Consider the following 17,907-nt stretch of genomic DNA (forward strand, 5'->3'; position numbering starts at 1 on the left):
GCTTCTGCCTTCAGCTCAGGTTGTGATCCTGGAGTTTCTGGATTGAGTCCCACATCGGGCTCCCCATGGGGAGCCTGCTTCTCCCTCTGCCTGTGTCTCTGCCTCTCTCTCTGTGTCTCTGAATAAATAAGATCTTAAAAAAAAAAGTGTGGTAACATATACAATGGAATACTACTCAGCCTTCAAAAAATGAAATCTTGCCATTTGCAATGATGTGGATATAACTAGAGCGTATTCTAAGCAAAATAAGTCAGTCAGAGAAAGGCAATTATATGATCTCACATGTGGAATTTAAGAAAACAAAAAAAAATAAAAGAAATAAAACAGGATCATAGGGGAGAAGGGGAAAAGTAAGACTAAATCAGAGAGGGAGACAAACCATAAGAGACTCTTCAATCATAGGAAACAAGCTGAGGGTTGCTAGAGGGGAGAGGGGTGGAGGATGGGGTTAATTGTGTGATGGACATTAAGGAGGGCATATAATGTAATGAGCACTGGGTATTAAATAAAACTGATGAAGCCCTGAACTCTACTCTGAAACTAATACTATTTGTTAATTAATTGAATTTGAATTAAATAATAATTTTGCAGGTGAAAGGGGCACTTGGGTAGCTCAATCAGTTAAGCATCTGCTTTCAGCTCAGGTCATAATCCCAGGATCCTGGGATCAAGCCCTGTGTCAGGCTTCCTGCTTGGTGAAGAGTCTGCTCCCTCTGCACCTTCCCCTGCTCATTCTCTTTCGCTCAAATAAATAAAATCTTAAAAATAACCAGTTTTTTAACTGTTCACCAGTTTTGAGGTGAAATAAACATGATAAGCAAAAAACTACAGTATACAGTAATCAGTCCTGTAATAGAGGTGTGTATTCATGTCATGGAAACATAGAGAACTGTAAAGGTGGAGAATCCTCTGTTAAGAAACTGAAGAAAATATTAGTAATTCTTCTTTATTTGGCCAAATGGAACAATGCTTTTAAGAAAGACTATTATGAACCTATTTAGAAAATTATAATTACTACATACAAGTACATTACATACAATTTTACAAAGTTATAAAGTAATTTATTTCTTTATGATGCTTGAACTTGCTATCTGAACTATGAAAAATTAAGCCTTCAGCATCACTGTGATGTATAAAATCAGGGCATTTTGCTTATTTTCTGTAATCACGTGCTGTAACAGCTAAGGAGGGTATATAGTACTAGGGCCAGAGCCAGATAGCATTAGGATCCAGGAATTTCTTGCTTTATTATTTTTTTTTAATTTCTTGCTTTAAAAAATAATTTCAGGGTCAGTTTAAGTATAAAATATGAATGTATTTGATGTGAAACACAAATCATTTTTGATTGCTGCTTCAACCTTTGTGAGATTTTTTTTTTTTTTTAGCAAATATTGTTAGGCTGTTTATTAGGTAGTTTGGTTATTAGCATACTTTTTTGTATAATTTTTATTGGAGTTCAATTTGCCAACATATAGCATAACACCCAGTGCTCATCCCATCAAGTGCCCCCCTCAGTGCCCGTCACCCAGTCACCCCAACCCTCTGCCCACCTCCCTTTCCACCACCCGTTGTTCCTTTCCCAGAGTTAGGAGTCTCTTATGTTCTTTCACCCTCACTGATATTTCGCACTTATTTTCTCCCGTTTCCCCTTTATTCCCTTTCACTATTTTTTATATTCCCCAAATGAATGAGATCATATAATGTTTGTCTTCCTCCGATTGACTTACTTTGCTCAGCATAATACCCTCCAGTTCCATCCACATTGAAGCAAATGGTGGGTATTTGTCGTTTCTAATGGCTGAGTAATATTCAATTGTTTATGTACACCACATCTTCTTTATCCATTCATCTTTCAATGGACACTGAGGCTCCTTCCACAGTTTGGCTATTGTGGACATTGCTGCTGTAAACATTGGGGTGCAGGTGTCCTGCCCTTTCACTGCCTCTGTATCTTTGGGATAAATCCCCAGCAGTGCAATTGCTGGGTCGTAGGGCAGATCTATTTTTAACTCTTTGAGGAACCTCCACACAGTTTTCCAGGGTGGCTGTACCAGTTCACATTCCCACCAACAGTGCAAGAGGATTCCCCTTTCTCCATATCCTCTCCAACATTTGTTGTTTCCTGTCTTATTAATTTTCACCCTTTGTGAGATTTTTAAGTGTTTTTTTTTTTAACTTAAACTTTTAGGATTATAGTGAACAGTCTTGCATATACAGTTTACCAATCAGATCTGAAGTTTGTATTCAGTTTCTTTATTGAGGCACTGGCTGGCTTACTTGGGTAGAGCATGAAACTCTTGATCTCAGGGTTGTGAGTTTGAGCCCTGTTTTGGGTATGACACCTACTTTAAATTTTTTTTTCTTTGAAAAATATCAAGATAGATCTGTTTTTGAATAATTAAAAAAAGTAAATAGAGTCACCAAATTTCAGCTTTATTTGTTGAATGTAACTTTGTACAGCATAAGATTACTGTTTTGTTAGAGAATAAACACATTAAAATCCTGTAAAGATACTACTGGCATAAATGGAAATTTCCATACAAAGTAGGTATGTCTCAGATTTCATTAATAATAGCAAACATTGGGACGCCTGGGTGGCTCAGGGGTTGAGCGTCTGCCTTTGGATCAGGGCGTGATCCCAGAGTCCCGGGTCGAGTCCCACATTGGGCTTCCTGCATGGAGCCTGCTTCTTCCTCTGCCTATGTCTACCTCGCTTTCTCTCTCTGTCTCTCATGAATAAATAAATGAATAAAATCTTTAAAAAAAATAATAGCAAACATTTGTATAACACTATACTTGCTATGTGCCAGGTATATAGTAACATTTATTAACTCATTTAGTCCAAGTAATTACATGGACCTGGTACCATTATCCCCATTTCCAGATGAGGAAAGTGAGGCATATGCAGGTTAAGTGAAAAGCTCAAGGTTGCGTAGATTGGGATTGAACTGCGGTAAATTGGAATTGAACCCTAAACAGTTTTGTTCCGGGTCCATGCTCTTAACCATTGAACTATCCTATCCTTTTTCTGAGATGAGTGCTGTTTTCTCAACAAGTTGTCCTCTGGGGTGAGCTCTAGGAAAAGTATTGTGCTGAAGTTGAATACTTTGTTTCCTAGTACCCAAGGATAACGGTGATGCCACCATTCATCTAGCTTTTCAAGCTCCATAATTTTCCTTCCTACCTCAGGTTTCCTGTTTGTAAATCCTACCTATTATATTTGTTTCTCTCTGCTGTCACTGTTTTTGCTATCTTGATCCTGACCATCAGTGCCTGACACAACACATTCCCACCCAGTTGCCTTCTGTGTCCCTCCATTTCTAGACTTTATTCCAGACGGCAGAATTTTTTATCTTAAATCCTTAACAAGTTGATTTTACCACTACTGTTATTTTTAAATGTTTAATGACACCCATTCCTATAAGATCAAATCCAAACTTTATCGTGTCTTACAAAAACCCATTTTCCTCCCCCTAAGACAATTCGTTTATTTTTCCATCTTCTTTTTTTTTTTTTAAGATTTTATTTATTCATTCATGAGAGGCAGAGATACAGGCACAGGGAGAAGCAGGCTCCATGCAGGGAACCCGACGTGGGACTTGATCCCAGGACCCCGGAAACATGCCCTGAGCCAAAGACAGACACTCAACTGCCGAGCCACCCAGGCATCCCTATTTTTCCATCTTCAACTCTATCCTTTCCCCTTTGTACCCTCTAGTGCCTTCTTCTTAGAAGGCTGTCTAAATATACTGTGCTCTTTTATATCTCATTGGCCTTTGTCCATGCTCTCCCCCTCCCTTTTGCCTGCAAAGATTTGCTTCTCCTATAATTTCTGACTCACTCAATAATGTCTATAAATCTTTCCCTAACTTACTCAGGTGGAATCTGTTTCCCCTGCTCCCAAAGTAGTTTGTTCCTACTTCCAATATAATCATCTGGGGCACCTGGGTGGCTTAGTCTGCCTTCAGCTCAGGTCATGATCCCAGGGTCCTGGAATCAAGCACCACATTGGGCTCCCTGCTCAGTAAGGAGCCTGCTTCTCCCTCTCCCTCTACCTGCTTCTCCCCTTGCTTGTACTCACTCTCTCTGTCAAATGAATAAATAAAAATCTTTAATTAAAATAAATAATATTCATCAAATTTTATTATAGCTATTGTCATTTCCTTCACCAGACTTGAGGTATCTCATACTACATACACATTTTTTGGCAGGTAGGTGCTCAATAAGTATTTTTGAATCATCGAATAAATCAGTCTAAAAATTTTTTTCCATAGGTGCTGCAGATGATTACAATAGAATTGGTTCTTCATTATATGCTTTAGGAACTCAGGATTCTACAGATATATGCAAGTAAGGATTTTGATTTAAAACATTAAGTAAAAATTTTGTTGGCAGCCTGGGCACACAATATTTGACCCAAGAGGCATTTAGAATATCTTCTTCAAAATACATCAGTAATAATGAGCTTCTTATAAACTTGGATCAGTGTCATTTTTTTCTCTACCATTTCTTTCTTTTATTTTAAATCTGAAAAGTAAAAATTGACTTTAATATATGTAATTTTAACATTTACAAAGTTTTATTTGATGAAAATTTGCTGATACATGTGTATAAGGAACAAGAAGAGAATTCATATCAAAATGTTCTTAGGTTTTGAAGTTTATTATAAATAAATGTTTTAGAATTGGAATATGCAGGATATATATGTATGTATTTCTTTGGAGGCCAAATTGACTTTTAAAGTAAAATATGCTGTCAGTTTATACTTTTTAAAGAGGCTGGTTATTCTAGTTTATAAGTTTAATGAAAAAATAAATAAGTTTAATGAATCTTAGGGCAGTCCTAGAGTAACCTGATGGGAAGGTATTACACGTTAGTATAGAAACACTCTTTGGATATTTGCTTACACAGCTGTCCTTTATTTATTTTATACTAGTTTTTCACATTAATCTAACCAGTTAATTTTAGTTCCTATAATATTGTTTAAACCCAACTCTTCACTGAAAAATAATCCAAACCTTTTTTTTTTTTTTCAATTTTAAGTGGCAAAACTATTCTCATAGTTTATGCCTTTTTCTAAACCACATCCTTGAACTTTTTTCTGGTATATCCTGTCTTAGCAGATATGTAAGATCCAAGTTTTTCAGCAAAACAAGATTCTATATGTAGCTTACATTGATTAACATGCTACCTTCCCAAAGAGTTAGTTAAGTCTTTGATAAGAGGAAAAAGTCAACCTTGCCATGAGTTATTGGACATAAACCTGTCAGAGCAAGTTCTTTTTAGTAAAACAAAGTTAATAAAATAGTATTTTAACTTTCAGTAGTACTTGCCCTAATCCAGTCACCAGTAAATTATGTATTAATTTACAGAATATTCTCTTAATAGTTCTACATTGGGACATTTTTTAGTTGGTGTCAGCCTTTGAGAGATAGGCTATTTAGTTAAAAGTGAACATCAGCCTCTTTGGATCTGATTGTTCTCTACTTCTGTAGTAATTTTGAAGATACAGGCTTTATTTAGTATTATGTGGCATACTACTGAAGAATATAAGAAAAATTTTTTTTAATTTTAATGCATGGCTTAGGGGTACCTGGCTGGCTCAGTCAGGGGATCCTGTGACTCTTGATCTCGAGGTTGTGAGTTTGAGCCCTATGCTGGGTGTAGAGATTACTTTAAAAATGTATATTTTTAAAAAAAAAATGTATATTAAATAAATAAATAAATGGTTTAGACTGTTACCTGAAATGAGAAGATTTTCCCATAGGTGGAAGTACAGAGATGTTGAACTAAAATGAAGTCTGCAGTAAACAAGATCATCAAATAATACTATAATGAAATAAGAAAGTTCATTATTAATACAGTTTTAGAGGCATATTGCTCTGAACATTTGAAATGAAAAATCATTTCAAAGGTGACTTCTGATGAAATATTTTTCCCTTCCAGGTTTTTTCTCAAAGTTTCAGAACTGTTTGATAAAACAAGAGTAAGTACTATCAGTTAACCTTTGAGAGTCTAAATCTTTGCATACAGTCATGTGTGTAACCTGTTGTGGTTGCGTTTAACTTTATTGAGAAAGATGAGCGATATACTTCAGAAGGATGAAGAGACAGATTTAGATTTGAAAATTTGACTTTTTTTTCCAGGAAATTTCTTTTTTTGTTACGGCCTTTTGGTATTTGTATAAAAATTCATATCCTTGATCAGAGAACATGTTCATTTTAATTTTTTTTTTTATTTATTTATGATAGTCACACAGAAAGAGAGAGAGAGAGGCAGAGACATAGGCAGAGGGAGAAGCAGGCTCCATGCACCAGAGCCCGACGTGGGATTCGATCCTGGGTCTCCAGGATCGCGCCCTGGGCCAAAGGCAGGTGCCAAACCGCTGCGCCACCCAGGGATCCCCATGTTCATTTTATAACTGTGCTTAGTTTTATGAAGAATGATCTTTTCCTGGGGCTTTGTAAGCTAGAAGAAAGTCTTAGATTCATTTTAATTTTACCAAGATGATATTGCTTTTGATTTCCCATGACACTGATTTAAAAATGAGTTGTATTGGATGCCTGGATGGCTCAGTCGGTTGAGTGTCTGCCTTCAGCTTAGGTCATGATCCCAGAGTTCCAGGATCAAGTTCTGCATCAGGCTCCCTACTCAGTGGGAGTCTACTTCTTCCTCTGCCCCTCACCCCACTCGTTCTCTCTCTCTCTCTCTCTCAAATAAATAAATAAATCTTTTTTGAAAAATGAGTTGTATTGGGGCACCTGGGTGGCTCAGCAGTTAAGCATCTGCCTTCAACTGAGGTCACAATCCTAGAGTCTCAGGATCCAGCTCCTTGTAGCTTTGGACTCAGCAGGAAGCCTGCTTCCTCTTCTGCCTCTCATGCTCTCGCTCTCTCTCAAATAAATAAAATCTTTTTTTTTTTTTAAGATTTTATTTATTCATGACAGAGAGAGAGGGAGGCAGAGACACAGGCAGAGGGAGAAACAGGCTCCATGCAGGGAGCCTGACGTGGGACTCGATCCCGGGTCTCCAGGATCACGCCCTGGGCTGAATGTGGCGCTAAACTGCTGAGCCACCTGGGCTGCCCTAAATAAAATCTTTTAAGAAATAAGAATGAGTTGTACCAATACAAGACAAATACACAACTGCAGAAAAGTTTAATTCATAGTAATAATAATTTAATGTTGACATATTTTTTCAGGGATCAGTCTTAGACACAGTAATATTTAAACACTTTTGATAAAGTTGATGGAATAATGAAAATGTTTAAGCGTACTAAACTGAGGTGGAGGTGGCTAGTCCATTGTATAAATCAGATTTCAGCATGACTTTGTCAGTTGAGTAATGTGTGGTGTAGACAAGGAAAGGAAAGGAGATATTTTCTCACAAAGGAAAGAGTCTTTAAATACATAAATGTTGTTATACTGGGGTCCATTATTCTGCTTTTGGTATTTGTACCAGTGAGCATTTTCTGGGAAGATATAGTTGTTTTTCTATGCGTTTACATCAAAAGAACAGGGATTTATCACAAAATAGCTTTATGTGTCAGTAGATGTGCAAGCAGATACCAAATGGAATTAGATGTGCAAGAGACTTCTTGAGAATAACAAAGAGGAAGGAGCAGGATAGATAGGAAGAGCCTTCAGACCATACATAGTGCAGGTCTATATTGTGAAAGGAGAGAGCAGAGGAAGAGGGGACTGGGTAGGAAGAGTTTCAAACTGTAGCGTAGTCCCAAGAAAGTTTTGTCCAAGTCAGCCAGAGTTGATCATTACAGGGAGTACTGCATCAGGCAAGAATGGGCTGGCATTACTGCCCCTGTGCTCTGTCATGGTTGCCGCTGAGGTGGGTAGGGGAGGATGCATCATAACCTTGGAATGAATATTGTTCTGAATCTAGAGAGATTGCGGTTGGGACTCTGAACCATCTATGCTCCTTGCAGCAAGCAGTTTCTCTTGAAAGATATCTAGGTGGCACATTGCCATACCCACCACAATCTTCATTTCTTTTTTAGTGTTTTTGTGGTGGTCTTATTTGCTGTGTAACAAACCATCCTAAAATCAGTAGCTTAAAACATTTTATTATGCTAATGAGTTCTTTGGGTCAAGAATTCAGAAAAGACAGAACAAAGATGGCTTGCCTCTGCTGCATGATATTTGGGGCCTCAACAGGGAACATATGAAGGCCAGGGGCGGGGATCCTCTGAAGACTCTTTTACTCCGATGTTGGGGGTGATACTGGCCATCAGCTGAGACTTCAGCCAGGGCTCTTAGCTGTAACATTTGCATGTTGCCTTTCCACACTGCTGCTTAGGTTTCCTCACAATATGGTGGGTAGGTTCCAAAAGCAAGCATCCCAAAAGATGAGAAGCAGAAATTGCTAGTTTCATTAAAGCTTAGAAACTGGGGGGATCCCTGGGTGGCGCAGTGGTTTGGCACCTGCCTTTGGCCCAGGGCGCGATCCTGGAGACCCGGGATCGAATCCCACGTCGGGCTCCCTGCATGGAGCCTGCTTCTCCCTCTGCCTGTGTCTCTGCCTCTCTCTCTCTCTCTCTCTCTCTCTCTCTCTCTGTGACTATCATAAATAAATAAAAATTAAAAAAAAAAAAAAAGCTTAGAAACTGGGACAGCATCACTTCTTTATTGGTCAATCTTAGGGCCCAGATTCAAGGAGATATACCCCATATCTTAATGGAAGGAGAGGAACCATATTTAAAGCACACAACATCCATCTAACATGTTACCTAGATTTATCTAAGTCAGTTTTGAATATACTTTGTGTCTGTGCATTTATCGTTAGATTAAGAAGTTTAATAAGTTTATTTCTGGATTATAAAGGAATGTTTCATAAAAAATAAAAATAAAGGAATTTAAACTTAAGCTTCAAGGTTTTTTCTTTTTATTGAAGTATGTCATACATATAGGAAAGAGCACACATCAGAAGTATACAACTTGGGACGCCTCAGTGGCTCAGCAGTTGAGATCTGTCTTGGGTTCAGGGCGTGATCCTAGGTTTGGGGATTGAGTACCGCATCGGGCTCCCTGTGAGGAGCCTGCTTCTCCCTCTCTCTATGTCTCTGCCTCTCTCCGTGTGTTTCTCATGAAAAATAAAATCTTAAAAAAAAAAAAGTAGTACTAGTACACAACTCAGTGAAATTTTACAAATTTAACACACCCATATCATGAATACTCAGATCAAAAAATAGAATATTTACCAGCAACTCAGATGCCTTGCCCCTCTTGAGCTGCTTTCTGAGTCAGCACCTCCTGCGAGGGTAACCACTATCTTATATAAGTATTTTATCTGGTATATATTCTTTTAAGTCTGGTTTCATTTACTCAGCATTACCTATATAAGATTCGTCAATGTTGTTGCATGTGTATATAGTTCCTTCATTCTTCCTATGTAGCTTTCCTTTGAAAAAGATACAGAAATTTATTCTTCTGTTTTACTGTTGGTAGGCATTTTGGATACTTTCTAATTTGTGGCTGTTTACAAATAGTACTTCTGGGACACCTGGGTGGCTCAGCAGTTGAGCCTCTGCCTTTGGCTCAGGGCGTGATCCTGGGATCTAGGATCAAGTTCCCAATCGGACTCCACGTGGGGAGCCTGCTTCTCCCTCTCCCTGTGTCTCTTCCTGTGTGTGTGTGTGTGTGTGTGTGTGTGTGTGTGTGTGTCATGAAAAATAAATAAATCTTTTTAAAAAAATAGTTCCTCTAAGACCGTTCTTGCATATCTTCAGCTGAAAATAAATATGTATTTCTGTTGGGTGTGTATAATCAGGAGGAGAACTAGGAGCCATAGAGTCTCTATGTGAAAAGCCTTCATACAATGCCAAACCGTTTCCCTGTTTCCCAAAGTGATTCTACTAACTTACATTCCCACCAGAAGAAATGTGAGCATTGGGTTGTTGAACAGGCTTGTAATATTTGTTATTTTTTTGTGGGTTTTTTTAAGTTTTTTTTTAAGATTTTATTTATTTATTCATAGAGACAGAGAGGCAGAGACACAGGCAGTGGGAGAAGCAGGCATCATACAGAGAGCCTGACGTGGGACTCGATCCAGGGTCCCCAGGATCATGCCCTGGGCTGCAGGCGGCACTAAACCACTGCGCCACCGGGACTGCCCTATCTTTTTTGTTTTAGTTATTCTGCAGGATGCGTAGGGTTTTTATTTTTTATTTTTTTAAGATTTTATTTATTCATAGAGATGCAGAGAGAGAGAGAGAGGCAGAGACAGAAGCAGGCTCCATGCAGAGAGCCCGACCTGGGACTCGATCCAGGGTCTCCAGATCACGCCCTGGGCTGCAGGCGGCGCTAAACCGCTGCGCCACCGGGGCTGCCCTGCTTAGGGTTTTTAAATTATAACTTTATTGCAACAGTAATTTCAGACTTACAGAAAAGTTGCAAGAATAGTACAAAGACCGGAGCCTGGGTGGCTCAGGTGGTAAAGCATCTGCCTTCAGCTCCTATTATATCTCAGGGTCCTGGGATCAAGCCCCATGTCAGGCTCCCTGCTGTGTGGGGAATCTGCTTCTCCCCTCTGTCTGTATTCGCGTGCTCTCTCTCTCTCACACACAAATGAATAAAATCTTAAAAAAAAAAAAAAATTTACAAAGAATTCCTGTATATATGTCACCCAGATTTCCTGAATGTTAACATCTTCTACATTGCTTAAAGTACTTTTTCCCAAAGGGGCAACTGGGTAGCTCAGCCATTTAACGTCTGATTCCCGATTTCAGCTCAGGGCATGATCTCAGGGTCCTGAGATGGAGCCCGAGTCTGGGGCCGCACTCAGTATGGAGTCTGCCTAAGATTTTCTCTCTCTCTGCCTCTCCCCCTGTTCAAGCTCTCTCTCTCTAAAATAAGTAAATAAAATATCTCTAATAAAAAGTACTTTTCCCCAAAAGGCCCATATTCATTTCTTCTGCCCTTTGTGCATATCTCTTTTTTAAAAACATAAGAATTTTTAAAAAGATAAGAATTAATTTTAATCTACTCAATACAATTATCTATGATTCCCCCTAATATTATGAAATATTCAGTATGTAGATGATCCTAGTTGCCTAGGATGGCTTTTTACAGTGGAATTCGTTTGAGTTAGGATTCAAACAAGGTCCCTATATTGTATTTGATTGACTCAGTACTTTTTTTTTTTTTTTTTGCCTGTCTTTCCACACTAAATTGACTAGTTTCATCATTTGAGACTGCCTCAAACTAACCACATATTTTTATTACTCCTGCTTCTGGCACATTTTGTTAATGTTTTGACTATGTTTCTGGTTGTTCTCAGTAGGAAGGCTGCTTTGAATGACCTAGTCTTCCATTTTGTCAGCCTTTATCACTTTATTTTTTTTAGGACAGGGGGAGTGGTAAAGGGAGGGGTAGAGAGAATCTTAGGCGGGCTACACACGCAACATGGAGCCCAACTCGGGCTTGATCTCACAACCCTGAGATCATGACCTGAGCTGAAATCAAGAGTTGGACGTTTAACCTACTGAGCCACCCAGGCGTCCCTGCCTTCATCACTTTAAAATCATGTGTCCACATCGTTGAAATGGGTAACAAGAGAGAAATATAAGTCATACCGAAAGATATTAAAAGTCATAGCCAAGAACTTGAGTCAAATATAGAGTCCTTCCGTAATTTCAGTCATCTTATCTCATTCTTTTTTCTGTTCATTTTTTGTCAGAGTCACAAAGAAAAGGAATAGGCTAGCGGAAAGGGGAAGGCAGGGAACCTCAGGTGGAATAAGAATGGATACTGTGGTTATTTATTACTTTAAATTTTTTATAGTAGTTAAAGAAAACATTGGCTGTAGAACATGTGCTAATTAAATACCTAATTTTTCCCCCTTTGTCAGAAAATAGAAGCACGAGTGTCTGCTGATGAGGACCTCAAGCTTTCCGACCTTTTAAAATATTACTTAAGAGAATCTCAAGCTGCTAAGGTAATTTGATTCTTCATTATTTTACAAAAATCCATCTCATTAGAGGTTGTTAGACTTAAGATTGTTAATGATTATCTTTTAAATTTGATTTTCAAGTGTGAATTTTTGTTCTCCTTTTATAAATTGTTGGTCACTGAACCCCACATAAGAGTTTCCTCTATAAACTTATCACATAGTATAATCTAGAACTTTTTCTTTTTTATTAACTTGGTATATTCATTCAGTTAAAATGCCAACAAAACATAAAGTAAACCCCCAAATAACAGTCTATATAGCTGAAGGATTCCTAAGTCCTCTATTGAAGGTGAGAGAGCTATAAAACCAGGATATGTTTTATTTTAAGGCAAGTCACATTTCTCTTTGGAAGTCTGTGTGCAAGATTAAAGCTCTTACTAATCAAAACAATGTTACACAGAAGCATCTTTAAAGCACTGAAAATGTAGTGGCCCAGATATTCTTAAGTTCAGGGCACCTGGGTGGCTCAGTCCATTAAGCGTCTGCCTTTGGCTCAGGTCATGATCCCAGGTCCTTGGATCAAACCGCATGTCAGGCTCCCTCCCTGCTCAGTGAGAAGCCTGCTTCTCCCTCTCCCTCTGCCTCTCCCCCAGCTTGTGCTCCCTCACAAATAAATAAATAAAATCTTTAGGGAAAAAGAAAAGATATTCTAAACTCATTGTTAATTTATGAATCGATATATTGTACAGAAAATTCCCATGTGATCAGTGGTGCTTTATATACCAGTTTTTCATTCCTTATCAAATTATAAATAACCCTTGGGGACTTGGCTGGCTTAGTTGGTAGAGCATACAACTCTTGAGGGATCTCAGGATCACTCAGTTCAAGCCCCACATTGAGCACAGAGCTTATTACTTTATTTTTTTTTTTAAGATTTTATTTATTTATTCATGAGAGACAGAGACATAGGCAGAGGGAGAAGCAGACTCCATGCAGGGAGCCTACTACAGGATTCCATCCCAGGGCCCTGGGATCACACCCTGAGCCAAAGGCAGATGCTAAACCAGTGAGCCACCCAGGTGCCACCACAGAGCTTATTTAAAAAAAAAAAAAATTTATATATATATATATATATATATATATATATATATATATATATATATATTATTATAGGGGTGCCTAGCTGACTCAATCAGAAGAGCATATGATTCTTGATCTCAGGGTCATGAGTTCAATCCGTATGTTGAGTGTAGAGATCACTTAAATAAAGAAATAACAAAAAAAAAAAAGAAATAACCATAAAGTATAAATAACACTTTTGTTTATTAAGATTGTGTCTATTCATGAGAAACAAAGAGAGAGGCAGACACAGGCAGAGGGAGAAGCAGGCTCCCCATGGGGAGCCCGATGCAGGACTCGATCCCCAGACTCCATCCAGGGACTCAAGGCTCACGCCCTGAGCTGAAGGCAGACACTCAGCCACTGAGCCACCCAGGTGTCCCTGAATAACTCTTTTAACTTTGAGGATTTAGGGCAAATATACTGTCCATATCAGATTATAAACCATTCACATGGGTGGGCAGGGATAAAATGAATTACTTAGAGGACTTTAAATTCATTATTTTATTATACTACGTAGTTGCTAAGGCATACTTTTTAGAGCATGGCTTTAAAAATAAATGCAGGGCAGCCCTGGTGGCTCAGCGGTTTTTTTTTTTGTTTTGTTTTGTTTTTTGTTTTTTTTTGGCTCAGCAGTTTAGCGCCTTCAGCCCAGGGCACAATCCTGGAGACCCGGGATCGAGTCCTACATCGGGCTCCCTGCATGGAGTCTATTTCTCTCTCTGCCTGTGTCCCTGCCTCTGTGTGTGTGTCTCATGAATAAATATATAAAATCTTTTAAATAAAGATTAATTAATTAATTAACTAATTAGATATAAATGCAGGGACGGGGATCCCTGGGTGGCGCAGCTGTTTAGCGCCTGCCTTTGGCCCAGGGCGTGATCCTGGGGACCTGGGATCGAATCCCACGTCGGGCTCCCGGTGCATGGAACCTGTTTCACCCTCTGCCTATGTCTCTGCCTCTCTCTCTCACTGTGTGCCTATCATAAATAAATAAAAATTTTAAAAATAAATAAATAAATAAATGCAGGGACGCCAGGGTGGCTCAGCAGTTAAGCATCTGCCTCCCTCTCTCTCGGTTTCTCTCATGATATTAATGAATAAAATCTTTGGGATCCCTGGGTGGCACAGCGGTTTAGCGCCTGCCTTTGGCCCAGTGCGTGATCCTGGAGACCCAGGATCAAATCCCGCGTCAGGCTCCCGGTGCATGGAACCTGTTTCTCCCTCTGCCTGTGTCTCTGCCTCTCTCTCTCTCTCTCTCTCTCTCTCTCTCTCTGTGTGTGTGTGTGTGTGTGTGTGACTATCATAAATAAAAATAAAAAAATTTAAAAAATAATAATAATAAATAAAATCTTTAAAAATAAAAGTAAATCCAAATTTTTCAGTGACCACAAGAAATAATTGAAATTTAATTGCAATAATTAAAACTACAGGGTCGCCTAGGTGGCTCAGCAGTTGAGCATCTGCCTTCAGCGCAGGGTGTGATCCCGGTCGAGGGATTGAGTCCCGCATCAGGTCGCTGCGAGGAGACTGCTTCTTCCTCTATCTATGTCTCTGCCCCTCTCTGTGTGTCTCATGAATAAACAAATAAAATCTTAAAAAAGGGCAGCCCCGGTGGCGCAGTGGTTTAGCGCTGCCTGCAGCCTAGGGTGTGATCCTGGAGACCTGGGATCGAGTCCCACCTTGGGCTCTCTGCATGGAGCCTACTTCTCCCTCTGCCTGTGTCTCTGCCTCTCCCTCTCTCTGTGTCTCTATGAATAAATAAATAAATAAAAATCTAAAAAAAAAATTAAAACTAAGTACAGCAGAGAGAGTATAGGAATCGATGGCAGTGTGATAGCATTGTATGGTGTCAGATGGTAGCTGTACTTGTGGTGAGCATAGCATAACATACAGAGTTGTCAGATCACTGTTGCACACTTAAAACTAATGTAATACTGTGTGTCAGCTCTACTTGAACATGAGTGAGTGAGTAAAATCTCAAGCATATTCCATGCTGAGCACAGAGACTCTAAAGACCCATTTTTAAAAGGCACCTCAGGGGGCACCTGGGTGGCTCAGTCAGCTGACTGTATGCCTTCAGCTCAGGTCACGGTTGATAGAGCATGCAACTCTTGATCTCAGGGTCCATGAGTTCAAGCCCCACGCGGCGCTCCCTGCTCGGTGGGGAGTCTGCTTCTCCCTCTCTTTAGGGGCACCTGGGTGACTCGGTTGGTTGGGTGTCTGCCTTTGGCTTGGGATGTGGTGCTGCAGTCCTGGGATGGAGCCCTGCATTGGGCTCTCTGCTCACTGGGGAGCCTGCTCCTCCCTCCCACTTGTGCTTTCTCTCACTCTGTCAAATGAATAAATAAAATCTTTAAAAACTAATAAAAATAAAAATGGGTCTTTAGGGGCGCCTGGGTGGTGCAGTAAGTTAAGCATGTAACTCTTGGTTTCAGCTTAGGTCATGATCTCGGGATAATGAACGCGAGCCCTGCATCGGGCTCCAAGCTCAACGTGGAGTCTGCTTGAGATCCTCTCTCCCTCTCCCTCTGCCGTCGCCCCTCATGCACTCTTATTTCTCTCAAATAAATAAATCTTAAACAAACAAACAAGGGTCTTTAGTGGGGAAAAGAAAGATAAGGGCACCTGGCTGGTTCAGTCAGTGGAGCATGCAACTCTTGATCTCAGAGTTGAGAGTTTGAGAATCTTGAAAAATAAATAAAAATTAAAAATGGTTCAGCTCAGGAGTGCCTGGGTGGCTTAGTTGGTTAAGCATCTGCCTTGCGCTCAGGTCATGGTCCCGGGGTCCTGGGATTGAGCCCCCATCAGGCTGCCTGCTCAGCAAGGACTCTGCCTCTCCCTGTCCCTGTCCCTCTCCCCCTCTCCCCTGCTCATGCTCTGTCGCTTGCTCTCTGTCTCCCAAGTCAATAAATAAAATCTTAAAAAATAAGAATAAAGGGGATCCCTGGGTGGCGCAGTGGTTTAGCGCCGGTCTTTGGCCCAGGGCGCGATCCTGGAGACCCGGGATCGAATCCCACGTCAGGCTCCCGGTGCATGGAGCCTGCTTCTCCCTCTGCCTGTGTCTCTGCCTCTCTCTCTCTCTCTGTGAGTGTCATAAATTTAAAAAAAAAAAATTGAAAAAAAATTGAAAAAAAATTGAAAAAAAAAAAGAATAAAATAAATAAAATAATGTCTCCCTGGCCCATTTTTAAATTGGGTTGTTCCTTTTCCTACTGTTGAATTTAAGTCATTTTTTTTGTTTTCTTTTTTTTTTTATATTTATTTATTTATGATAGTCACACAGAGAGATAGTCTCACAGAGAGAGAGAGATGCAGAGGGAGAAGCAGGCTCCATGCACTGGCAGCCCGACGTGGGATTCAATCCGGGGTCTCCAGTATCGCGCCCTGGGCCAAAGGCAGGCGCCAAACCTCTGCGCCACCTAGGGATCCCTGTTTTTGTTTTCTATATTTGAGATAGCGGTCCTTTCTCAGATACATCTCTTGTAAATACTTTCTCTTGGTCTGTGACTTGTCTTCTCATTCTCTTGATAGTGTCTTTGGTAGAGGAGACGTTTTTTTATTTTAATGAAACTTACCTTATAATTATTTCTTTCATACATCATGCCTTTAGTATTATATCTAAAAAGTCTTCACCAAACCCAACATGTTCTCTTATGTTACCTTTTAGGGGTTTTATAGGTTTACATTTAGAGCTAGAATCCGTTTTGAGTTAATTTTTGTAAAGGGCGTACGGTCTGTGTGTAAATTCACTTCTCCGTGTGTGGATGTCCAGCTTGCCCAGCACCTTTTGTTGAAGACTGTATTATCTGCATGGTATTGCTCCTGTTCCTTTGCCAAAGAATAAATAGGTAACTGTATCTGGTTCTGGGCTCTCCGTCCTGTCTGTTGACTTACGTGTCTGTTCTGTCACCAGTCCCACACTGCCTAGACGGTAGCTGTATAGTCGGGCTTCAAGTACATACGTCGGTCCTCTGACTTTGTTGTTCTCCTTCAATATGTTGATGATTATTGTTTGCCTTTTGCCTCCCTACACTTGAGAATCTGTTCACCAAGATCCTCAAAATAATTTGCTGGGATTTTGATTGGGATTAGTTAAACCTATAGATCAAGTTGGAAAGAACTGATGTTGACAGTGTTGAGTCTGCATATTCATGATCATGGAATAGCTCTCTGCTTACTTATTAGCTCTTCCTTGATTTCTTTTATCAGGGTTTTGTCGTTTTGGCAGCAGGCAGCAGAAGATGCAACTCCTTCTGTCCATGGGTCCTGCCCCTACACTTGAGTTTTGTAGTTTTCCTCAAGTTGACTTTGTATTTATTTTGTTAGATTAATTCCTAGGCGTTTCATTTCTGGGGTGCTAATGTAAACATGTTCTTAATTTCAAATTCCACTTGTTCGTTGGTGGTATATAAGAAAACCATGGATTTTTGTGTATTAATGTTGTATTCTACAACCTTTTCATACTCCTTCCTTAGTTCCAGCGGGTTTTGTTGCCTTTTACAAATTTCTACGTAGACAAGTCATGTTATCTGTGAATAAATACAGTTTTATTTCTTCCTTCCCGATCTATATACTTCCTATTTCCTTATCACATTAGCTGGGCTTCCAGTATGATGTTGAGAAGGAGTGATGAGAGGGAACATGCATTATTACTGATATCAGTGGGCGAGCCTCCAGTTTCTCACCATTCAGTGTGATGGTAGCTATAGGGTTTTTGGTAGATGTTCCTTATCCAGTCGAGGAAGCACTTTATATTTTCTAGTGTGCGGAAACAGTTGCTTTTCTTTAAAGGACAGAAACTTTTTTTTTTTTTTTTTAGGACAGCTGTCAATTGATTTTTTTTTTCTAAGATTTTATTTATTTATTTATTTATTTATTTAT

General features: G+C 39.6%; 1 protein-coding gene across 1 annotated transcript in view; it reads left to right on the top strand.

Moving 5' to 3' along the window:
- The window catches only part of SNX6 (sorting nexin 6), a 60,435-nt gene that overhangs the window by 36,669 nt on the left and 5,859 nt on the right, over window positions 1–17,907 (top strand). Inside the window, exons 9-11 of the mRNA XM_055309260.1 lie at window positions 4,275–4,350; window positions 5,947–5,986; window positions 11,863–11,949. Of these exons, the coding sequence (XP_055165235.1) occupies window positions 4,275–4,350; window positions 5,947–5,986; window positions 11,863–11,949 (203 nt within the window). The remainder of the gene's footprint in view (window positions 1–4,274; window positions 4,351–5,946; window positions 5,987–11,862; window positions 11,950–17,907) is intronic.

The sequence above is a fragment of the Nyctereutes procyonoides genome, unplaced genomic scaffold (genome assembly GCF_905146905.1).
Source record: "Nyctereutes procyonoides isolate TBG_1078 unplaced genomic scaffold, NYPRO_anot_genome, whole genome shotgun sequence".
Taxonomy (NCBI): Eukaryota; Metazoa; Chordata; class Mammalia; order Carnivora; family Canidae; genus Nyctereutes; species Nyctereutes procyonoides.